Genomic DNA, 25058 nt, shown 5'->3' with positions numbered 1-25058 from the left:
AAAATAACCGCCATGGGAAGGGAGACAGGAAGGGAGGGACTAGTAGAGAGAGCAGGAAAGAGTCTAGTCCAGGTAAATCATTCAGGGTTTTTTTTTTTTAACGGCAAGAGGAGGAATTCTCCAGGTCGACCTGCATGACGCTGACAAACCCAAAGAGACAGAGGTGGGGAGGAGAGTGGAGGTGATGGACAGACTTGACGGTAGCGAGGGAACATTCGCCTTATTTGCCTCCAGTCACCGTCGCAGGTCAGAACTCAGACGTCGCACACAGAGAAGATCCAGGATTTGATTTTGTATGTGTGTGATGGACGGCTTGTGTCTCCAGCTGGGATTGCTGTCTCCCAGTCATCCTGAGGGAAGAAGCGGCTGGAGGACGAGGCTCAGCTGGATAGCCTGGGTAACCATAGACATTCACTCTGTCTCTTATGTCATTACGTGTTCTCCTTTGAGAAGTCGCTGGTTGTCTGCCTCCTCTCCTTCCTGCAGCAGTTTGAACCAAAGATGATCAGTAACTTAATTAACTTGAATAGTATAATGTTATAAAATAACAGCTCATGATAATGAACAGCAGCGTGACCTTTACTTTATTCAATATGATGTTATGCTTGTGACATACTGGTGGCGTGTTGAGCTTTTCATCTACTCTACAAACTGAATCATTGAAAAAGTTGCTGAATATTTTGCACGAACGATAAGAGTTTTTTGGGCCTGATACTGATATTCGATTGAATATTTATGATAAAAAATAAATCTGATAGCGATACATTGGCCGATATCTTCCATAGTTCTATCTTCAATCTGTAGAGATAAACATACACATGTATCGCCTTGATCCCTATCGTCTGGTCGTTTAATCGGTCTTGCTTTAATTTGAAGCTGAATCAAAGAGTGACTTTGGAATATTTACGTTGTGTGTGTTGAAAACAGCATAAAGTCTGAAAGCAGAAAAAAAGCTAGCCATGGTTGCTTTAATCTAAAAATCAATACCCATCAACTGTCTTCTTATTACTATGTGAAACAAGTAAATGAAAAATGAGTTGACTGTGGGCACTGTGTGTCACAGAGCGTTTTAAATCCCTCACTCATCGTTACGTGTTGTTGGATCATTGTCCATACGTAGACTTAAACACTGACGTATTCTTGTAAAGAAATCTTTTTTTTTTAACTACGGTACTTCCTTTCCATCTTATGACTTACATCAGAAGAGCCCAGGAACCTTTTAATATTCAGTCTCAGGTCAGCCTGAAAGGTCTGATGTTTAAGTCATTAAAGTGTTTTTCTCTCTTTACTTGAAGATACTAAACGAAGAGGTACTTTGACGAGCTGCTCTCATTGGACGCTCTGAAGCAGAGCTTAAATGACTTGGAGGCGGACACATCTGGCTGTAGATGTTCTGCCTGATGTATTCATGATTGTCGTCGATCTTGACATGTTTTCAGTTTGTTATTCAGGAGTCTCATTTTTATGCATGTACGTTTGGCTGCTAGCTGCTGGTCCGACAATAACTAAATAACTGAGCTGCAGACGAGCGGCAACCTCGAGTGTTGAAAAATGAAGCCAATATGGAAGTGCACAATCCTGCAGTTCTTCGAGTGTCCACTTGAGGCTGACTGCAGAGACACAGGAAGTCACATAAATATGGAGGGGGCGGCAGTAACTCAGTCCATAGGAACTTGGGTTGGCTTAAACCTGAGGGTCGCAGGTTTAAGTCCCGATGTGGATCAAAACATGGAAGTGCCCTTGTGCAAGGCACCGAACCCCCACCTGCTCAGGTGGCGCCTCCTGTGGGTTCAGCCGCAACACTCTGACATCCTCTGCTTGTGCATGTGTGTGATTCAGGCCTGTGTGTGTGAGTGCGAACCAGAATTTCCCCCTCTGGGATGAATTAAATATAGAAAATAAAAAACACTTTAACCAATTTAAGAAATGAACATGTTCTAAAATAGGTGTGATTAGCTCATGTTTCTATTGGCATACGCTGAACAGAGGCTGAACTTGAGCTAATCAGACCTATTTATTGATCACTTATTTGTTTGGTGTGACGAAGGATAAGCATTACTCAGGATAAGGTGCCTGTTAAAACCCGCCTCAGCTCCAGCTCTCAGCCTGTCGTTGACAGAAAGTTTGGCTGAGAGAGGATTTTCCAGCACATAAGGAAGGATGATGCCACAGGTTTGGGGCACCCACACACTGTTTGCTCAGCAGAGCAGAACCGACTGTGTGTGTGAATAAGACGGGTCCAAGGGTAAGATCACCAGTCCTCTTTGTCTTCAGGGGCCCTGGCATCTATTCATAATATCATAAAGACCCTTACATCGAGGTGCTGGCCTTCGTGTATGTGACCTGTCACCAGCCGTGGATCCACTTTGTGAACGTAGCCTGAATCTCTCAGGCTTGTCTCGGAGGGGAAGAGCTTTTATTGCGTAAAAAATCTCCCTCTTCGTGCATCATTTAACGTTCTTGCAGCACTTAAAGGATGCACAGGAGTCGTACATACTGTCCCTTGAAGGAGCCGGAGTATTTGGCCTGTTTCTGCGTTGTGCAGGAGGACGTTATGTAAAGAGCGGTGCAGACGGATAAGGTTGTCTTTCAGTTTATCTGTGAGATTAAGATCATTGAGGAGACCCGCGCTGGCACTTTTCTCTCAGTCTTCTCAGCGGGGAAAGATAAGGATCTCATTAAAATGAATTGGTACAAACATCTGTCAGTTCCTTTATCCCTTTTCTCTTCACGTTTCCACTGCCAGTTTTTTTTTTTTTTTTGTCTCAGTCATTGCGTAAGCACTCAGAGCTTTTGTGAGAAAACACTGCAGTATTTTGTCGACCCTGTCAAACCGGTTCATTTGTTCCTACAGGGCCGACATTTGCTTTGAATGTGTGTAGATGTATCAGTGTGTCTCAGACCACTGTATTGTTTCAGTAACTGTGAATTTAAAGATAGTTCTCTGTTTAGCAGTGCATGGTGGTGCAATTGTTTGCAGCACTGATGCCTCACAGGGAGGAGGTTGCTGGTTCTAATCCCTATCAGAAAGGAGCCTTTCATGTGTGGGTTCTCTCTGGGTGTTAGGTTGATTGGTGATGTGATGTGATGTGATGTGATGTGTGGTGTGGTGTGGATGTGAGTGTGTTGGTCTCTGTATGTCAGTCCTGTGATTACCTGGCGACCTGGCTTACCCCCGTCTCTCACTCAATGACAGCTGCTCGATCTGGAAATGATGTTTTAGAAATGAAATGTTGAGAAATGTTTTATTTTGGACTTTTCATTTACTGGAAGGATTTGATGCTTGGATTTAAAATAGTTCAATCACAGCATGACTTCCAATACTTTTCTTCTGCACAAACATCCTGCTCACAGAATTTTCTGTGCTTTAAGTATTTTACTTGTGTGGCTGTGAAAGTCAGGGCCAATAAGGATGTGTTTTTTTGGGGGGTTTTTTCTCATGGTGTAAGTTCATGGTGTATTTTGACATTTTTTTATTTGTAAATGGACCATGAACACAATGACTGCATTGATACACTGTAGCAGAGTTAGCTTAGACCTACTTTACATCTGCAGTCCCACAAGTCTCCCACAATGCTTCATGTTTGACTATAACAACAGAAGGTCTCTTTGGTCTTATAGTACATGTTTAGATGCCAACACCTGCTGATACAGATATTAAAGTGATGAATGAGTGCACCCTACTGGACATTTAAAACATGTGATAGAGAATAGCGTAACCCTAATAATCCTTAAATGTGCCGTTTGTCCAAATAACTGCAGCTAAAGACGCTCCCATCTGCTTCAGCTTTACTTTGTATTCAATGCAGATTACCATGGCAACATGCTTAAATCACAAGTGTGCTCAAGGTTTGCACAATAGTCACATGACGGTTTACTTTTTTTGTTCTTCAGACAGAACAAAAAAATGCAAACACCAGTTTTCTTTTAAAGCAGGTACCTGTTTGTTTTTTTACGTCTTTGGTTGATTTGATTTGAATTAAACTAATTGATTTGTTTTTAGCCATGACCTTTTCTTTTACACCATCCTGAGGACGTTTGTTTTCAAGGCTCCATAAACACCGGTTAGTTTTAGTCACATCGAGGAAGGTTTGTCCTGATGTGAAATTCAGAAGCATCTGTGTAAGTTTAACAGTCGAGTGCGTCATTTTGAGATTCTGTTGGTTCAGTTTTGACAGATTTCAGAATTGAAGCAGCATCAAACACCGATATCACTGTATGCTGGGGATGTCAACACGGCAGTACTGTAGTTACACTTCCTCCTCTTTCCATCAGCTCTTGTGTCTCTCTCCCCTCTTCCCCCATGATCCTCCTCTTCCTGGCTGTACAATCAATGTCAGGATAATGAAGACAGAGTATTGATTTAGGACGCTTTCAGGCTGCTTGAAAATGGAGCTTCGAAAAGAGACGTGTTGAAATGAGGTTTGCTCCGTTTCTTCTGTTTCTCCACAGAAATGCATCTTCATCTTTGTCTTTTGGAAGGATAGTAAAAAAAAAACTCCAAATGAGTTGTTAATTTGACGCTTGAAAAACATTCATAGATGTCTGCGCTGACCTATTTTTGCTCATGGGCATCATTAAAGTTTCATCTTACAACAAAGGAAGGGTAATGCTGGTGGAGAAGGAGGAGAAACAACCGAGGTAGTTTTTCACCTTCCTTTCATTTGAGGATGGTTCCTAACCCCTCACGTCTGCTTGTGTCCTCAGGTGCTGAAGCCTGTGGTGAGTCCTGAAGTCAACCATGGACTGGGCAACAGGAGACTCATTAACTTTTCCCTGTCAGGTAGGTAATCAACATGTGTCTGTATCCCTCCATCCAACCCCGTCCTCTTTTCAGCAACACTCGGAACACGTTAAGTTAATCGATGCGTTCACATGCTCTGCCCTCATCCGACCCCTTTCCTTGACCTGCAGCTCTCTCTGTCAGTGTCTGTTCTTTGAGTGCCGTCTCTTTCAAAGCTGCGGTGTGCTCAAATCAATCCCAGCCCGGTAATTATATCCGCTCAACCAGGGGGTTCTCAACGTCTGACACTGTGGGTCTCCCATCATTTAAAACCAAGTGTCCATGGACTCAGGGATTTACACTCAAGCCCCTTCTTATACCCTGTGAATGTTTACATTTTGTAAAATTAGAAGAGAGCACAAGTAGCTAGCTTCAGGAGTTGCATAAGTTTTTTAATTTGGATAATTAATAATAAGGGAACAATTGTTTAATTTACAAGTTTGGAAAAAGAGAAAATGTGCCATGTCTTTGGAGGTTAAACTCCATCAGGATGGAGCAGGATGGGATAACTCCCTGACAGAGAAGAGACACAGGTGGTGTTTGAAGTATGTGGCATGTGATGAGAAGTGGACTTAAGAGGAACACCGATGAGATGGAACAGAGGTGAGAGGTCGCAGCGATCAAACTGAAACAACAAAACGACAGAGAGAGGAAGTGATTTATTTTATTTTGTTTATATGACAGCAGCAGGATGATTGGTCGATAACGCCGGTGACAGAATCATTACTTAAAGAGTAAACACCTCCAATCAGCTTGGTGGAGATGATTGTTTGTCCAGAACGTCTGTGCTCTGCTTTGGTCCAAATATAACATGAATCAAACACCAGAGCAGGTTTGTGACCCAGCTCGCTCAAAACGCTCCGTTTTGGTGTGTGTGTCTCTTTAAATGCAATGTCAAATGGTGGACCTGCTCTAAAGTTTAGCTCTAGGCTGGAGGTGGAGTCCATGGGTGGAGCAGAGTCCCACTGTGACATCACGAGGAGAGAACATTTGAGACGGAGCATTTTCTCTGTGTTGTCAGATTTATACAGACCACAAACAAAGGACTGGGTGGATTTATTTCACACTGTGTGGGTCAGTAGGCACTCAGCTTCCCCAAATAAACAATCAAAAACACTGTCAAAGTGGATTTTTCATAATATGTCCCCTTGAAAGGTTTTCACTTCCTTTATCGTCACTGCTGCTGCCACTGATGTTCATAAGTAGTCAAATCATCTTTGTTATAAGTCACTTCCTGTTGATTTCAGAATAAAAGCAAGCACCTGTCACTTTCACCTCAATGCCTCTTCTTTCACACCATCCATTAAAGACCTTAAGAGTCTTTGATGCTACTTCATACATGTCAGTATGAACAACCATCAAGGTGTCTAACAGGGAATTTGAATTCTCTCTTTTATCTTCTGATCATGACATATGTTAAACTACCCTCTGCCCCGACTATCTTAAACACACTTTTCATCCTTTAAGCATCAACAGCATTCCCTACACGACATTATTGACTTGCCGTAATTCTTTTAAACCACAGACATTGATTAAATAATCTTTGTCTCTGCTCCAATCAACCATTCTGTAATTAAACAGAGCAGTGTAAGGCTTGGCAGTAAAGTTAGCTTAGCTTACCGTTTCCTTTCCAGACACTGAATCCACTGAAACTGGGAACACCGGAGCAGCACCTGAATGCAGCATTAAAGTAGTGTCAGCTGAGGGACCCGCAGCTCCTCAGGAGATGATAATTCTTTAAGTCTTGCTGCTCCATTCTCACGCTGTGTTTTTTTTTAATTCAAGCCAATTGTTGCTCAAACTGTGCAGCACCGTCACCCTCTGTTTTCACCAAACAAACAAACCCATTATTGTACTTCTTTGCCTTGACTTGTAACAGACCTCCAGGCAGTCGGCTTGAAGAAGGGGATGTTCTTCAATCCGGACCCCTACCTGAAGCTCTCCATCCAGCCGGGAAAGCACAGCATCTTCCCCTCGCTGCCACACCACGGCCAGGAGAAACGCTCCGGGGTGGTCTGCAACACAATCAACCCTCAGTGGAGCACCGAGGTACACACACACACACACACACACACTCACACACACACACACACACACACACACACACACACACACACACACACACACACACACACACGTGCAAGAAAGAAAACAGCAGCAGCAGATAGATTTCCAGGTTATCTTTAGATTTAAATAGTTTAAACTCTATTATCCGTGCCCATAATGTCTCTGTGTCATCGATGTCCTTGGCTCCGCTTCGCTGTACGTCTCCAGCTGTTGTCGTGCAGGTGGAGAAGAGTTTCAGTTTGAACAAAGAACCTTCTGGAAAAAAAACTAAATTAGGATTGAGTTTCGATGAAAGATGGATGTCTGAGTCATTTGCACGTGTGCGTTCTCCAGAATGTAGACGAGGAATTTATCTAAATTTAGCCGACAATCAAATGCGTTTATGTAAGCATAAATATATTTCAGATTACTCGGGCATGACTGACGAATACGATGTATCAGTTGATTTCTTTCTTAGATCTATCTTTAATCTGTAGAGATGACGTAGCTGCACAAATATGTTGCATTAGCTAGCACATGTAAAAAAAGATAATGAAGACAAGATAAAAGAAACTTTGCATGTACGTGCAGCACTGTCTGACTCATGCATGTTGTAATCCATATAGCGCCCTCTGCTGGTGACATCCAGAAATGAACTGCTCGTGTAACACAATGATGCTCAAATGAAATGCTAATTTGACTGGTGAATAAATCTCCCATAATATCAGCACATATCTGTGATCAATTAGCCGATATGCTAATATCTGCCGATGTTATCGACAGGCCGATGACTCGGTCGGGCGCAACATTTTACATTATATATTCAGCTGTTGCATTCTTGGATTTTATTTGACCTGCTGATGTACAATATTTGTTTGATTCTTAGGCCTCGTTTACACGGAGACGCTGTGACAGTAAAACGAAGCAGTTGAGTATCGGATTGGCCTTTCGTTCACACGGCGTCTGTGTTTCACGGGGGTGAAAATGCAAGTTTTTGAATTCGACCTCCAGGGTGGAGTGAAACTGATACGGGGGGCGTATCACAGCCATGTGACCGAAACGGAGCGGACTCTCTGGTTGCGATGACCTCATCGCACCTCCCCCCATACATTTGGACATGCGCAGTAGTCGAGAACAAACATAAACAACAATGGCGGCGGATTCACTTGTGCTATGTGCTTCAGCAGCTATTGGCATTGTATCGTCTCTTAAAACAGAACCTTGATATGATACATCGTGTGTGTCGCCGCCGAAAGAGCATCGAACACTTGCGGCAAATTGTTCAACCTTACAGCGTGTCGTGTTGTAAAGTTCCACTGCCCACTACTGGCCGGGCGTAAGAACTACATCGTTTTCACTCAGGCAAGACCTGCCGTGTAGACGGTCTGTACTTCCAATCCGGAGTGGAGTCGTTTCGATGCGTTTCTGTCACAGCGTCTCCGTGTAAACGGGGCCTTAGTCGACTCAATAGAAAGCTTAAACACTTGGATCTCTTGTGTCAGTCCTTCACAGCAGGCAGTTATTGAGTCCTCGTTGGTTCCAGCTGTTCACAGAGATGATGATTGTAATCCATAGATATCTTGTTGGCTTTGTAGCAAACAAGATCAGCCAATTGATTTTCTCATTGAGCAACTTATTCTTGGAAACATTTCTGCAGTCTTCATTACTGTCCTTCCTGTTATGGATGCTGCAGATGAAATAATTAGTTTAAAGTAACGTTAACATTTTGTATTTATTTCAAAGAGGAAAGACATCTCTAATGTTTAAAGTTTTTTATTTTCAGACTTTTAAACACAAAACACAACATGTGCTTCGAGAGAATAAGACTCTCTAAAGTTTGTCGTTAGTTTGACTTTATTTCTAGAAGATTCCTTGAAGGTCCGACACTTGTCGCGTCTCAGTCCATGCTCATTTGGTTTCTGCATATTCTTTTTTCTTCTTGTACATTTACAAGTATATCAGCATGGAAAGAAAATCTCTTTAGTCATCTCATCATGTCGAGAACACATTTAACCTTCGAGGCTCTTTGTCATCTTAAAGTATGAAATATCCTCCGATGTGTCCGACTTCACTCTTTGAGAAGTGTTTCAGAGCTTTTTACTGTTTGTAGGCATTAAGATACTTCGAACTTCTTCACTTTCATGCCTTTCATATCTATGGTTTAAAAATCATCTAAATGATCCTTAACAGTTATATCACGACTGTCAGTTTCTTTTTCTCGCATCAGAGTTTTCAAATTAGTTCATTTTTTGACTTTTTCTTTGGGTTTTATTTTGGACTTTTTAAGCCTCTATTGAGAGACAGAAATCAGAGAGAGCGAGAGAGAGAGAGAAAGAGAGGGAGGAATGCAACTTCACCTGCCTCCTAAAATGCTTCTCCTGCAAGTTCAAGCTGCGCTGATTTGTTTTTTAGGCACCGGGGGATCAACATACTATTATTAAAGTGTCAGATATGACCACCTCATGAAGGCTCTCTTGTATCACTTCCAGATCTGCTTGACACAGAGCAGTCATTCCGTTGTGTGAACTCTTTCTCGGGGTTAAAAAAGCTCATGCAGGTGCCAGATAGTCTAAAAGTTGTGACGTGCAGAGGATCAACCTCTGCTACATGTCATCCTTCAGTCTCTCTCTCTCTCATCCACGTTTCCTAGCATACCCTCCCTTCTATCTTTCAACAAAGGCCAAAAACATCTTTAAAAAACCTGTGATGTTTCACAGCTGTTTAAACATTGAACCTTAGAGGGGAAAGAAGAACTCATACTTGTTCCACTGGTGCACAGTTTCTTTTTCAGTGACCCTGAAGATGTGTCCCTGCGTTATCTTCACGTCAACATACAGCAGCTCATTCTCGTTCTCTCCTCATTTAGTCACCTTGAGAAGAGTCTCAGTCTTATAGACGCAGTCCCTGAATCAAAAAAAGCTCATTTCCCTCCAGCTGATGTTTTCTCAGAGTGTGCTGCAGCTTCTCACGTCGTCTGTCGTCTTTGTGGTTTCAAAGTTTTTACATTGTTTCTAGGTTGTTAGACATTGAAATGGTGATGACTGATTAAATTCACATTATTTCCCAATAATAGCACATACCATATGCGTAGCTTGGAGCTGATTGGCGTCTCACCGCAGTACAGCACAGCCTCTATCCTCTCTTATGTCCCTCAGGAGACCCCGTACACGGATATAATGCAGCGTCTGTCTTGGCAGCAGCATCCACTCAGCTCAAAGCCACTCTCCTTTTCCAAACTGCTCCCATGTTGACTGGAGCTCCGCTTGTTCTGCAGTGATGTATTGTATCACGCTAATGCAGCTCTGCTAACTCTGCCATCAGTACTGTCGCTCTGTAGTCCAGCTCGCAGCACATTAACACACATGGGGGATAGATTTATTATTTATTATTATTATTTTAAATGAAAATTAGTACAGTTATAAAGAGATCTTGAATTGAAGCCAAATAGTGATTATAGTAGTTCTGTTTGCATCTTAATATATATATATATATATATATATATATATAACATTTGTCACTTTAACATGTTTAATTTGGAGAGTGTTGATGGTTCATCATATCAACTACATTTAAAGAAGGTTTTTTTTGGAGGGGGCGGGGCCAGGGGGCGGGGTTAGAGTCTGGGAGTGACTGGTTTAGTCGTCGTGAAATTCGACCTCAGTTTGATGCTGGATGTGCTTTTTTTTAAGTGAATATTTCTGCAAATGTAAAAAAAAAAACTGCAGCGTCTGTGTTTGTGTGTGGAGTGATAAAAGGAAGTGATGTCACCTGAGTCGGGCTTAATGTAGAGTCAGAGGAGAGGATTGACCAGCCCTCTGCTTGAGCTGAGCGTCGACTTGCAGAGGGCAACCTGAAACTACCACCAAATGTTCAGGTGTCCAGTTTCACCTGGAAAGATCATCTCCACACGTGTAACTAAGAATAATAATTATTATTATTTTTAATCTGGAGGGATTAAATTTAAACCCTTTTATTAAACTGTCCATCGTAACTTAAAAAAAACAAAAGTTAAACATGACACCCTGATTTGTCTTTTTTTACTGTAATGCATTAACGTGATGAAGACGAATTGAAGCCAGTGTTTCCTCGAGTGTCCACTTGAGAGTGGCTGCAGGAACGTCACATACACACCCATTCAAAATACCAGTTTTACAGCAGACATGAACGTGTTTACAGCCTGGTTTAAAGAAAAGCAATGTGTCTGATTAGCATCAATCAGTGCACGCTGCTTCATTCACATGTCTGTTAGCAACAGGAGGCTTTAAACCGGCCTCAGCACTCAGCCTGTCGTTAGGTTGCATTTCCATCAGTAACAGATAGGAGGCGTCACTGCAGCTTCGTCCATTATAATTTGCAGACAGATGAAGACGGTCAACACAGTTTGGCAGGATCAGTTGGACCTTTTGACTTCCTTTTAATGGGCAAGTGATGGCTTTCTACTCCTTTTTTATTAAATGTTGTTCTCTGGTCATGTCTCAAGGTTATCTAAACTTAACGCCAAAATGGAAACATCAAGAATCATCCAGCGTTGGCAGCTAAAGGCACCGTCTGCTTTGAAGAGGGATCATTGTGGATCATGTCACATCTCTCATCTTAGCAGTCATAACTACAGCTCACCTCCCCTCTCCAGCTCACCTGTCTGTCCGCTGGTCTTCCTCTACGGCTTCATCTCTCTCTCTCCTCCTCCTCCTCCTCTTCCAGATTATTACTCTGCTCTTCTCTCTCTCTCTCTCTCTCTCTCTCTCTCTCTCTCTCTCTCTCTCTCTCTCTCTCTCTCTCTCTCTCTCTCTCTCTCTCTCTCTTGCACAAGCTCTCCCTCTTTATTGAGTGTGTCCTGCGTGCTCCACTCACAAACACACACGTTTGCTCTGTCTGCTCTCTTCTGGCTCATCTTGTAAATTATTCACTCTTTTTTTTTTCATCCTGCTCCTTTATCACCCTTCACGATTATTTCCCCAGCCAAGCGTCTCCTCTCCCTCCTACTCGTCTTTTCTGCGTTCCTCACAACATCGATTTATTATTCTGCGCAGCCAGGTGCAGTTTTTTTTTTGTCATGTCAGTTAGTTTCTCGCTCTCTCTTTTTCTCCCATCTCAAACTTACCTGAGTCCTTTTTTTTTTTAATATTCAAAAGGTCTTCAGGAGTGAGATTGATCATTCACAGCCCCATCTGAAAACCTTTGATGTTCAGTAGCCGGACCTTTCCGTGTCATGGTACGAGCATTAGCTTTATCAAGTATCCTGCAGCTGTCAGTGTGCGTTCATAGAAGTGTTGTTCAATGAAAGGAATAAATGTCAACAGAAGTGCAGAAGGTTAAAACTCTCTATTTATTTACACTTAGGAAGCAGAAATCTGCATCAAGACGCCAGTTATCAAGTCAGTGTCTGTGTTGATGAAACACAGTGTGCCCAGTTATACAAGAAAACAAGATCAAGAATGAGGGCTCTAAATAATATGGATCAACAAGGGCCACCACTTTATTTTATTTTGAAAGGGTTGGACTTTGTGGGATTAAAGCTGTGTCATAGTTTATGATGAGTTCTGATGTTTTTTTCAGGACTAAAATATTCTTAGTCCAAAGTAAAGTTTATTTATAAAAAACCTTGAAAGAGCAGACGTCATAAAGTGCTTCACAATAAAAGAGCTTTGAAGGTTCATCCTGTGGAGGATCATTTCAGAAACATGGACATCGAGTAGGACGGGAGAAGGACGTGATTGAAATCATTCAAACTGTGGGTCACAGAGCTGTTTTCAGTGGCTCACCAAAAAGGGTCCAAAAGTCATTCGAGTGCTTTGTTAATGTTTTTTTTTGTTTCCTGTATCTGTCACATTTTCTGTACTGTCTGAGATCCAGCATGCACAGTTTCCCTTCAACCATGTGGTCATTCAAACGTTTGTGTGAGTTTTAAAAAGGGAGGTGTTGCTGTTGGGTCCTGAGCTCGACACGTTCAGAACCACCGCAGCACACGTGTTGTGTTCTGATCGTTCTTTATCTCTCCTCTGTCAAAGATAAGATCAGTGCTGACACACTGATGTGGTCTTCTCGCTTGTCGTTCAGACAGAACCCGGCCTGCTCTCATCTTCACTGTGCTCGTCTTTGTCTCCAGAGGTTTACCTTCGTGTCTCTGCCCACTGACGTCCTGGAGATCGAGGTGAAAGACAAGTTCGCCAAGAGTCGGCCAATCATCAAGCGCTTCCTGGGGAAGCTCTCTGTGCCCGTCCAGAGACTGCTGGAAAAACACGCCATTGGGTAAAGCATTCCTGTCCTGCCTTACACACACACACACACACACACACACACACACACACACACACACACACACACACACACACACACACACACAGACCTGCAGAGGAGGTTGAGTGCAGCCGGACTGTCTTTGTCCTCACTCTAAATATGACTCCAGTGATGTGGACAGTGGATGAGCGGTGGCATGTGGGTGGTTGTTGCCATTTTAAATCTCATGGGACCATCTGGATCGAGCTATAAGACTTCTGGACGGACAAGCTGCATATCATTTACTACAAATATAATATACGTGCTTGTCAAAGAGTTGCACATTTTGCATTTTCATGTCCTGTTTTTCTCTCTGTGCCTCCCTGCTCTTCTACTCCCTCTCTTCACTCTGCTCCTTCGTCTCCATCGTTCCTCCACAGGGATCGGGTGGTGAGTTACACGCTGGGTCGCAGGTTGCCGACGGATCACGTCTGTGGACAGCTGCAGTTCCGCTTTGAGCTGACCTCTTCTATTCACCCAGGTACACTATTGACAGATACACTCTCCATCCTGCCATCCTCCCCTGGCCCTGTGGAAACGTGTGAAACATGCAAAAAAAAAAAATAAGAACGGTTAATCACTGAGGAACTTCAAGAAGAAGAAAAAGGAAGTGTTGATCATGCAGTGGAGACTCGGAGGAAATAAAAGATATGACTAATTTACACATCGCTCGTATCAGCATAACTTCTCTCCCTTGTGTTTCAAACACTAAATAGAGACAGCCAGTCCATTTCCATGATCATGTTTTTAAATATGGGTGGAAACTTAAATCTTTTCCCTTTAAGTAGAAAAGGTTCCATTACGCATGCTTTTATGGTTATCTCATTGCTATTACTGATGAATAGGAAGGGAAGCAGGGTCACAAATGTCTTACTCTTAAATTGAATGACAACACACGCATGGCTTTCAGTTATTGTGAAGCGTGCTCAGTTTACAAGACAGGCAGGCTCAGGAGAGAAAGTGGAGCCGGCGTCTGCACATCGCAGAACGACACGGAGAACACGACAGCTGCTCTGAGTCGTGTTAGTCAGACACAGCCTTTAGTGAAGGCTGTCAGTGTGCTCGTGCTCGTGCATCAACTGCACCACGCTGAAGCACCTCTCTGAAGCGTAGCAGGGCCAAGGACGTGGCACGGTACGGATTGTGACCGCGCCCGAGGTGTGCTGCAGCATTTCTGTCCCCAGAGATGTAGTGAACATGGTAGAGGACGTACACGTGAAGGTGTAGTACACATTGGGATAGATGTCTGTTTTTCTTTACGTCAGTTTTCAGTAACTTCCTGTTTGAACTTCCTGTATCAGCGTTGGGCTATTTTGTTTTAGAGAGGTTTTTTTTTTTTTTCACATAATTAATGTTTTTAAAAACCTCTGATCCTGAACATAACTTTAACTTTGTTCTCCAGTGTCATTTGTTCTTTCTTTTAAAGACTTTAAGAGCTCATATGGACCAATCAGTGAAGGAGCGAGTCATTGTTCTCAAAGACGAGAAATAAAAACAGCTCCAACATGCATTCAACCAAAAATAACCCAAAACTGCTGTGAGCTGCTGTTTTTACTCTAAATCCTAAACATTCAAATGAACAAATTAAATCTGCGTTTGTGCAGCAGAGAGACTGACTCAGCATATAGAGGGACTTCTCTCATCACCCCCGACTGTGACTGACTTCCAGCCTCCCTATGATTGGTTAAAAACACATGAATGTCCCATATTAAGTTGGGTATTTCTTGCATTGTCAAAGGTTGTGTAATATGGATTTTTGTTTCACTCTCTTTGAATGTCTGTGATTCAATTTGCACTCGTTGGTGATTTTTTTTTTTAGGGGGGGAATTAATCAACACTTTTTGAATAAAAAGAGGATTTCTAGCATCGACCTGTTTGTTTGTTTGTTTGTTTGTTTTAGACGATGAGGAGGTCTCCCTGGTCATCGAGGCAGCCTGTCCCGAGGTGGAAAATGCAGCAAATGAAAACCATGTTGCTGATGCACATGAAGATGACACGCTAAGTGTGGGACCTGACATGCCAGACCTCCCATTGGATGCCCCTCCTGACGCTGAAACCTCCGCGGCACCAGCACCCACAGCAGAGGTCTCTAGCTCACCTGAGGAGGTCGTACCTGCTGCTGAGGAGGAGGACGAGGAGGCTGAGGAGACACCGGAGGAGGCGCAAGGAGCCGCGGAGGAAGAGAGCACAGTGAGGGAGGATCCCCCGTCGTCTGAAGAGCCCCAGCTGCAGCAGGAGGAAGGACTGTTGGCTGAGCAGCAGGAGGAGAGGAGTGGAGCGGCGGGAGAGGAAGGAAGCGAAGCGAGCCAGCAGGTGGAAAATGAAGAGGTGCAGGAAGCAGCGTCGCTACCACCTGCTGGGGACGACGAGACTGCAGGAGACGAGGAGGTTGGTGAGGAAGTAAAGCCAGATTCAGACAATCCTGAAGCATCAACAACAAACTGTGAGGCTGCTATTGTTGAGGCCCCGACGGAGGCAGCCCAGGAGGGCCCCCTGGAGCCAGCTGAAGAGACTCCACAGGAGGGGACGGGGGGAGGAGAAAGTAGCTGCGTCCCCTGCACCTGCCAGTCTATTTTCTCAAACTACAACAACCACGCTCCATCCCGCCGCAAAAACCGGCCCTGCTCCCTCCCCGTGTCTGAACTGGAGACGGTGATCGCCTCGGCCTGCGGTGAACCGGAGACCCCCAGATCCCATTACATCCGCATTCACCACCTCCTCCACAGCCTGCCCTCCGCTCAACTCAGAGCTCCCAGCCAGGAAGAGGAGGAGACTGGGGAGGGCGAAAACACAAGCAACACTAACAATACCACATCACCCACCCTTAAAACCTCCAAAGACGAAGAGGAACTGGAGGACGAGGACGAGGATGACACAACCCTGTCTCCTTCTCAGGTATGAATCACGTCGTAGTTAAATTACAGAGCTGGGTTCAGAAAGACTGGACAAAAAAACGTCCTGATGTTCTGATCCGAATTATACACCTCAAGCGTCCTGAATACTGTCGACAAACACTGCTTGACTAGATTTATTCAAAAAAAACTTTTGCCCAGATTGATTAGCTGATAACTCCACAATCCACCAGAGCAACGGTCACATGTGCTCTGCCCATTAAATGACAAACGTCAGCTTACATGCAGAATTATTGACATTATAATCTCGACTGTTCTGCGTCATTGTGTAGACTTTGACATATATGTTACATCACAAATAAGATTATTCAAAGATTTACAAGTTGTCTTATTTTAAAGGGGACATATTTTCAACCAAACGGCGCCCCCCTGTGGTCTAAATGAAACATCTGTGCTTTGGTCCAAATATAACATGCATGAAGCAGCAGAGGAGGTTTGTGACCCTGTAGAAACCAGCTCTCTCAGAACGCTCTGTTTTGGTGTGTGTGTCTCTTTAAATGTAATGAGCTCTCCTGAGTTTTGCCAGTAGACATCACTCCTTCGCTAGTGACAATAAAAATGGCAGACGTGCACCACTTTAGCTCCCGGCTGGAGGTGAAGTCCATGGGGTGGAGATACCTGGAGAGAGGAGGGGATTTTCTTACCAGAATACATCTTGTGATGTCACAAACTGAGAACATTTAGAACAGAGCATTTTTCTCCGTTTGATAAGACTTCTGCAGACCACAAACAAAGGATGGGTTTAGTTTAAATTTTGTGGGTCAGTAGATACACTGTCAAAGTGGATTTGTCATAACATGTCCCCTTTAAGGGGAAGTAGATGTACTTAGTAAATCCCCAAGTGATACTGGCCCCTCTCCAGCTACATGCACCAGACCTCGTCCAGGGGACCTAAACTGATGACCCACTGGTTTCTACAAAGAGCTCCTTCCTTCAAATGCTTTTTGTTTCTTGGGGCACTGGATAGCCCCCCTTTGTACGAAGCCTATAGTAGTACTCACTGCAGTGGTTGTAAGTTTGAATCTAACATTGGCTCATTGCTGCATGTCATCCTCCTCTCTCCCCTCCCAGCATTTCCTGTCCTCCTCCAGCTTTGCCATCTAATAAAAAAAAAAAAATGCCCCCAAAAATATCTTCATTTGTTCGCTCCTGTAGGTCCCAGAGTGTCCCGGCCCCTGCTGCCGTCGCTCCCTACCTCGCAGCCTCTCCATCGAGCGCCTCTCTGAGCTGAACCAGCTCCTGGAAGGTGAGGGAGTGGGAGGACAAACAGCCATCAGGAGGATCTCTCCCTCCTGTCTGGAGAGCGAGGAGGGAGATTGCAGCAATGGGGGAGGAAGAAGAGTCGGGGGGAGCAGCCACAGACCTCCGGGTGAGAACGAGTGTGAGTTCTGTGACACCTCCTGCTACAGCACCTCCTGCTACAGCACGTCCTGTTACAGCACGTCATGTTACAGCAACTCGGGCTACGAGGGGAGGGGCCGCTACTGCAGCCACACCCGCCTCTCCTCAGTGGACAGCAACAGACTCTCTGGCAGCACGGTGTTCTCGTCCCAGGACGAGGACGAGGACGAAGAGAGCGCCTTCGAGTCTGTGCCTGAAGGAAACCCCGCGCCAGAGGGCCAGGAGGCAGGCGGAGCTGGAGGGGAGAGGAGGACGGGGAGGTGGAAGGAGTCCAGGAGAGGAGAACAGGGAGAGCCGGTGGTGGCGGGGCCCAGCGACAGGAACAACTCCGGTGAGTCCAAACAGAACCTGCTTGTTGTTTATCTGACATAAAGTCACACTGACTCTGAGTTAAAACATCAGCATGCTCATCTTTATAAAAAAAAAACTTTCTAAAGCCCTGCAGGTCTGATTACATTTCACTTTCAGGTGGTACATAACTAAATGGAGAGTTGTCTTTTCCTAAATGACACGCGACTCTTTTAAAGTCATATTTAGAATCATGATCAGCTAAACCAGGAGCCCGAGGTCTGACGTCACACAAAAAGAACACAAATGATTGCACATGTCCTTAAAGTTGATGATATCACGAGTCATAAATATGTTCCAAATTCTCCTAATGATGACAAGTTGTCTTTTAGTTATATACAGAATCCTGCCTTCTGCTGCAGTGAAGACAGGGGGTGGCAGTAGCTCAGTCTGTAGGGACTTGGGTTGGGAACCGGAGGGTCGCCGGTTCGAGTCCCGGCACGGACCAAGTCCGGAAATTGGTCTGGTAGCTGGAGAGGTGCCAGTCCACTTCCTGAGCACTGCCGAGGTGCCCTTGAGCAAGGCACCGAACCCCAACAACTGCTCTGGGGCGCTCTCTGTGGGCAGCCCCCTCACTCTGAGACCTCTCCATTAAATGCAGAGTGAAAAACCGAATTTCCCCTCGCGGGATTAATAAAGTATATGAAAAAAAGAAAAACAAGAAAAGGGGTTGTTCAGTTTTAACGCTGATAAGCTGACTACTTTTGTTGTAAGTTATTGAAAATGTCTTCTTTAATATGTCTGAAGGATGTCTCTGCTTTGTTTTCTTCTCCCTCTCCTAAATAATAAAAGTCTGAGATTAAACCGAACAGGCAGACGTCATGAATAGAAACTGTCGAAGCTCTCCAGCTCCTACTAGAGGGCAGACGTTGTAACAGACGGTGGGTCGATTCTGATGACTTGAACTGTCCAACCTCCGGTGCTGGAAGGCTTTGTGTTTACCAACAGCTGCCCATTGGTCGACACGGCTGAGTAGTGAGGGGCCAATAGGAGTAATTTGGTCGAATAGGTAGGCGAGGTGTAATTGTCGTTGTCACTACTGTACCAAGCTAGCTCGCCTAAACGGAGCCTGGGTCTCTTAAAGAGCATATTGCAGGTTAAAGACAAAACTTAACTAATCATAGGGAAATACGTTAACAATACTGTTTTTAAAGAAATTCTGAAATTAATAACCCACAGGGTCTCCTGGAGACGTTTTAGTACGTGTTCGCACGTCTTTGCTTTTTACTTCCGCATTCGGCTGTGACGTAACATAAGGGAGTCCCGCTGAATCCCCGTCTGTTTAACATAGAAAATCATGGATCCGAGTGTCACTCCCGTCAATAAATAGGAAGAAAATATGTATTCCTTTACATATAATGATGTGCTGGCTTATTATTCTGAACCTGTTAGATGTGATAGAGAGCAGAAACAGGCAGGATTAGAGGAATAACGGCCTCAGGAGAGAAGAGAGACCCGGAGCAGGCTTCCTGCCGAGTGACAGGTGTCAGCTCGCCATATATGGGCTCGTGCTGTGTTCACATCAGCTTATGTAAAGTTTGTAATCACATTCAATCAATTCAAAAACAATTTGTAGAAGGTGCAAGTGACGATCATTCACCTTTACATTGTATGGGAGCTGCTTGTAAAAACGGCAAATCCGTTCAACATATTACGGTGCCGCGCTGTGCGCGCGAGAGACAGAGACAGACAGAGAGAGAGAGAGAGACAGACAGACATAGAACCCGATTACACGGCCTGTGCAAATGCAGCACCATGTCTTTATTGTTTATTCCTCATGCAGCCCAGTGCTCACGTTGTTATAGAAAATACAGTGTATGCTGCAGGATTCTCCTGACGTGAGTTCACAGCGCACGTAATCCACACAAACATGCACAACAGCGCACACACACACACACACACACACTCCGCAGTTTAATGCGTGCACATATATTAGGCTATTACAAAAAGTTTAAAGTTTTAATTGGATAGAGGACCGACAGAAGTAAAGGTTGTGTTTCGTTTTGTTTCCAAACTGCGCGTTCCGTCTTTCCTCACTGCGCACACTCACACACGCGCACACACACTCCACAGTTTAATGCGTGCACATATATTAGGCTACTACAAAAAGTTTAAAGTTTTAATGGGATAAAGGACCGACAGAAGTAAAGGTTGTGTTTCGTTTCGTTTCCAAACTGCGCGTTCCGTCTTTCCCCACTGCGCACACACACACACGCGCACACACACACACGCGCACACACACACACGCGCTCTCTTGTAACAGAGTTGGATTTATAATAAATCGTATGACTACATATATTAAAACAGACTGTCCGGTGTCTATTACGCGCAAACTACAGAATATAACAGAGGATTCCAGCAGATCAAATCATTAAACGCTGCGTATATAATATTTGATGTTAAACACCCAGAGATTTAAATCATTAATAAACGCTTTTGTGTCTGATGCCGAAATATTCAACGTGTCTGTTCGATCGTTTCTGAGGTTGTGAGAATAATTCACCAAAACACACTATGAATAATCAAGCCACTTACACTGTGCACCTGGATGTGCGCCGCGCAAGTTACACACTATTACAGTGAGGCATCCTGTCTGTTCTCACTCACTACCACGTGTCATTACACCTCTTTAATCATGTTTTAGCCTGTTTTTTGTGCTTTAATTCTTTTGTGCTGCCTTCTAAATGTTTGTTTGTAAAGTGCTTGATGCTCTTGGTGCAAGACAAGTTCCCCCAGGGGCAATAAAGGCTTCATTCATTCATTCATACACAGACGCATAAAGCCGATCAAAGCAGAGTCAGAGAACGGGACTCCCTTATGTGACGTCATATGACGCGTTGTTGAAAAAAAGCACGTTCTAAACGGCTATGCTAAAACAGCCACTTTCTCCTCTAAATTAGAGCACTTATGTGTTGTAGAACATATTAAAAAAATAACCCACTTATTTTACAGCTATTAACAGACTATATAAAATATTAATTACAATTTTTTTTTAACCTGCAATATGCTCTTTAAAGGAATCATCTCTGTTTTGGTTGTGGTGGAAACGATGGGCCATAAGGTAGGTCATGTGACTTATGAGTAGCTATAATTACATATTTGGGATGAGGGGTTTCTTCTTTCATGAGGTCACAAGCCTCAAGTGTTTATTTAAAATGTAAAATCACCATGTCAGCTGCCGTGGAAGCTTTTTAAACAAAGACCTGTAACAGTATGGACGAACACAAGAACACCATCAAATATCTGTCCCACTAAAGAGGCGTGACCTGTCAACAACATCTCACACACACTCACAGTGCTGCACCAGCCTGCTCCCTCAGATATGAATTCAGCTGTTATTGCCACTGCTGCAACAACATTGTCCCATACTCTGCCTCAATAAAAAACAACAATCAGGGGTAGAAAGGATCTGCCATACAGGGGGGGGGGGTTCAATGGAAGCAGCTTGTTCCATAAGAGACAGTAAGCAATTCATGGTGTGCTGTCAGTCTGCACAACAGGCAGCACAATTCTTCATGAAGTGAAATAAATGATGAGATGTATCAGGGAATAAATCTCCGGGGGAAAGGCCTCTCTGACTACACGTAAAGGTCATTAATTAAACGAGACCTTTGTGCCGACGCCCCGAGGCCACTAACATTTAACCAACACATGATTACAGAAATGTTACATAATTCATGTGTGAAAAGAGCCACGGTCATTCCTCCAAACACATGACGACGCGATGAAGCAGAGAGAAGAGCATCCCTATACCAGTATGACTTCAAAAGATGTAAGGGAATCTTTGTTTTAAAATAATATGAAATCATATAACTTATTTAAAAGGTGCTTGTCACGCAGAAAAAGAAAGCGTAGAAGAAAAAGACTGTGAAATGAACCTGTGCTTGAGCTGCCTCGTATCGCCTCAAGTCAAATTAGACTGACCTTGTTTCTCTGGATTTGTTTTGATGTTCAGTTCTGTTATTTGTACATTTTACATGACGACTATTGGACTGTTAGAAAAGTAGGTCACCCTCCATGCACGCACACACACACACACACACACACACACACACACACACAGTATTCCAAAAACAAAATGAAATGCCCTCCTCTGAAATGCAATCAGCACACTGCCAGACTCCCTGCCAGCTTTGTTTTTCTATTTCAAAATGCACCAGAACATACTCCACCTAAAGGTACTCACATTTCAAAGCTACGTTTGGACATGAATGTACTTAAAAAAATTAGATCAAGTCCAGAAGTTATTTTATTTTTTTTTTTTTAATCAACTCTGACATGCTGGATCTCATCTGTACAGTCACACAGGTAAGATGCTTCATCTTTAAACATCTCCTTTGAGATGTTTAAAGTTGAACTCAGTCCCTTTTAAATCATCGAAGCTAATTATTTTTAAAGTGCAAAAAGAAGACCATAAAGGAGTTTTCCTTTTCCACTAGCATGACGTTAACACGGTGGAAGACCGAAATGCAGCAGAAACAAGGAAGTGGATGAGTAGTGCTGTGGGACGTGCAGAGTAGTGACTATATTAAGATCTTTGCTGAGAGTCATTGTGTAAGTGTTATTTTTGGAATCATTTGCTGCAGTTTTGAGCCTCTGTGGGTTCTTGCTGGACCGCAGCTCTGAAGTGAGAGGGATTCAAGTCATTTGTGGTCCAGCAGAGGTCGTCTGTGATCAGCACACCGTGTGAACTGACTGTGTCTGTAATCTGTCCAAACATATTACACTTCATTCAATTTGAATACTGGTCATTGTTTAACGGGCTCCTCTGGGATGTTATGGACAAAGAAAAGAATGTATTTGTTGGCGTTAACGTTACAGGAGTCAATGCTGCATGGAGAAGGAAGTCCGGCCTGGAGGTCGCTCCGCACTGACCCCTGGCTTCAGAGAAATGATCATCCGTTCCCAGATGCTCATATGTCGGCTATCATGCGGAGATAGATGATGATTGCTGGAGGGTTCAGAGGTTGGTGATGTGCTAACAGAAACATTTCTACGGTAGCGTGACACAGAGGCTTATCAAGTCCGAGAAAGAGTGGAGTTATTTTAATCAGAGATTTGTCTGTGCGACCTCTCCGCTGGAGTCTTCCAATATACAAGCCTGATTTACATATTTGACAGATAATCGTTTTAGGCCATTTGTCACATGGCGTCTTTTTGGACCCACGTGCAGCGATCATTGATTAAAACCTTTACTGATCAATTTGGCAACTACAGGTTCAACGTGCAGGTATCAGAGTAATAAATCTGAAAGAGCTTTTGAGTCCTTCAGCTCACTCTGGAAGAAGAGGAAGGTTTGCCGGGGAGCCAGCAGGTAGAAACCAGAGAGGAAAACTGGACACACTCATTCTGTAGGAGCTGATTCAGGGAGAAGCCAGAGGAACGGCAAACAGGAATCAGGAGGGCAGAGACAGAGCTCGTCTTTGAGGATACGACGAGGCTGGCTAGTCAGGGTCAAACAGAGTCGGCACCAGATAGGACAGATCAGTCCAAAGGAGAGTGCTGGGAAGTCTTGCATTGAGGAGAAGAATGATCTGGAAGTGTCTGCAGATGGGAGGCAGCTGTGTGCACAGGTGAGTTGAGTTGGCTGACCAGGTGGGCGTGGCTGGCAGGCAGAGAGGAGAAGGGGCAGGGCTTGGCTTGGAAGGTGCTGGAGATGAAACTACTGTAAACTGTTCAAACTACATCTTGATTCAAGGTTGAAAGGTGTAAAGAAGCTGTTTGTAGACAAGTCTCTGTATTATACAGCTTTCCTCCCCATTGTGATTATTCACACACATTTTCACCAGCAGTTATCTTTTGCCATGATTGATCGACACTGGTTTCACTGTTAAGCTGCCTCGGTAATACGATTTTTTACCCATTTGAAATGTAGCTTAGCGTTGCTCCACATTTCCCAGAGTGACTCCAGCAGACCTCTCCACTATCTCATTTAGTCCTCAAAACATCTTTGTGCATTTCTTTTTCACCTTCGGACACATTTCACTCACAGTTAGTGTCTTAATAGAAGATGGAGACGCTTTAAAGACACATTTCAACAACATGAATCAGGAGTCCAGTGATTATGGTAAGTCCTTATCTTCGGGTCAGCTCCAAATATTCTCAGTTGTTGTTTTACTTTCTAATCAGAAATCTTTAGAGGCTGTGAAACACGATCAAAAGACAACGTTATGCAGACCAGCACATACACTTCAGATCCTTGTGGACAATTAACCAAAGTTCGAGTCAATCCTAAGAGATGCTGGCTGCCAGTTTAGATTAGATGAAACTCTCTCTCTGTGAGAGTTCAGCCTCACTTGCATTTAGTTGATGTGCTTTAGTGGTCTTCATTTTTAGAAATAAAGGAACGTGCAAATGTTGTTAATAGCAAATCTTTTACCAAAATCCACATCTTAAAAAAGACCTTCTTTAGTCATCTTCTCTAATAAGTCTGAGTTTAATATGAATCACAGGTTTGTGGCTCCTAATCAAACCTTTCAGTCCAAAGTTTGGTTTGGTGGAAGCTCATTGGGCAGCTCATGGCAGCCAAACAAGCTGTTGAATGGTCCAAAGAAATATACAGCTGTGTGTCATCAGCGTAGCGATGGAAATATAGCTGATGTTTTTCGCCAATATGGAGGATGTGTAACGTTGAAATAAGAGCAGCTTCCTGCGATACCAAAAGGGGATTCCACATCATTCACCCACTACCAACGTTGCCTACAGGACAAAACTCATGCTCTGCAATACATCCAAGTATGGACATGACGTTCCAAGGATATTCTAGTGGAATTGGTGATGTAACAATGGTGGAGTTTTTCACATCCCAAAGATGGTAATAGTATATCCCGAGCCTTACGATCATTCACACCCAACTGTCTCTCTAATGTCCTGTAGGCTCAGACCTCTCCCCTCCTGTCGGCCATCTTCCAGTCCTGCGACCCAGCCATGACCTAAACCATTTTCCTGCAGCCACTGACCCAGCCTTACCTCCAAGTAAGATCTAACACATCCCAGTCTTACTCTGGAGTTACATCCCTACCCCCTTTGGTTTTCTGTGTGTTCCACTCAGTTGCATGTGGCAATGAATATATCTGCTTTCTTAACCTTTCCCCTCTCCTCTGTGTCTGCCATCATCATCTCATCCTCCCTCCCTGTGTCCACCTCTTCAGGCTGATGTACTGCACTTTTCTGTTTGCTTTACCACGGGCTCTGCACTCAGTATTGGATGTTGGAAGTTCATAGTAGGAAAGTCTTCTGCCAGAAGACCCAAACTCCACTTCACCACCCAACTGAATTTAATGTTTTAAAAC

At 43.8% G+C, this 25058-nt stretch overlaps 1 protein-coding gene across 5 annotated transcripts in view; it reads left to right on the top strand.

Annotated features, from left to right (window-relative positions):
- The window catches only part of hecw1a (HECT, C2 and WW domain containing E3 ubiquitin protein ligase 1a), a 97955-nt gene that overhangs the window by 57229 nt on the left and 15668 nt on the right, over nt 1–25058 (top strand). For 3 of the 5 annotated variants that reach the window (XM_079361013.1, XM_079361011.1, XM_079361012.1), the window contains 7 exons: nt 4708–4783; nt 6663–6832; nt 12936–13078; nt 13486–13586; nt 15006–16000; nt 17173–17749; nt 24643–24741. In XM_079361013.1, coding sequence (XP_079217139.1) covers nt 4708–4783; nt 6663–6832; nt 12936–13078; nt 13486–13586; nt 15006–16000; nt 17173–17749; nt 24643–24741 — 2161 coding nt within the window. The remainder of the gene's footprint in view (nt 1–4707; nt 4784–6662; nt 6833–12935; nt 13079–13485; nt 13587–15005; nt 16001–17172; nt 17750–24642; nt 24742–25058) is intronic. The other 2 variants (XM_079361014.1, XM_079361015.1) reach the window with 1 other exon arrangement.

Source organism: Symphodus melops, assembly GCF_947650265.1.
Source record: "Symphodus melops genome assembly, chromosome: 14".
NCBI lineage: Eukaryota > Metazoa > Chordata > Actinopteri > Labriformes > Labridae > Symphodus > Symphodus melops.
This window is presented reverse-complemented; position numbering and strand designations above follow the sequence as displayed.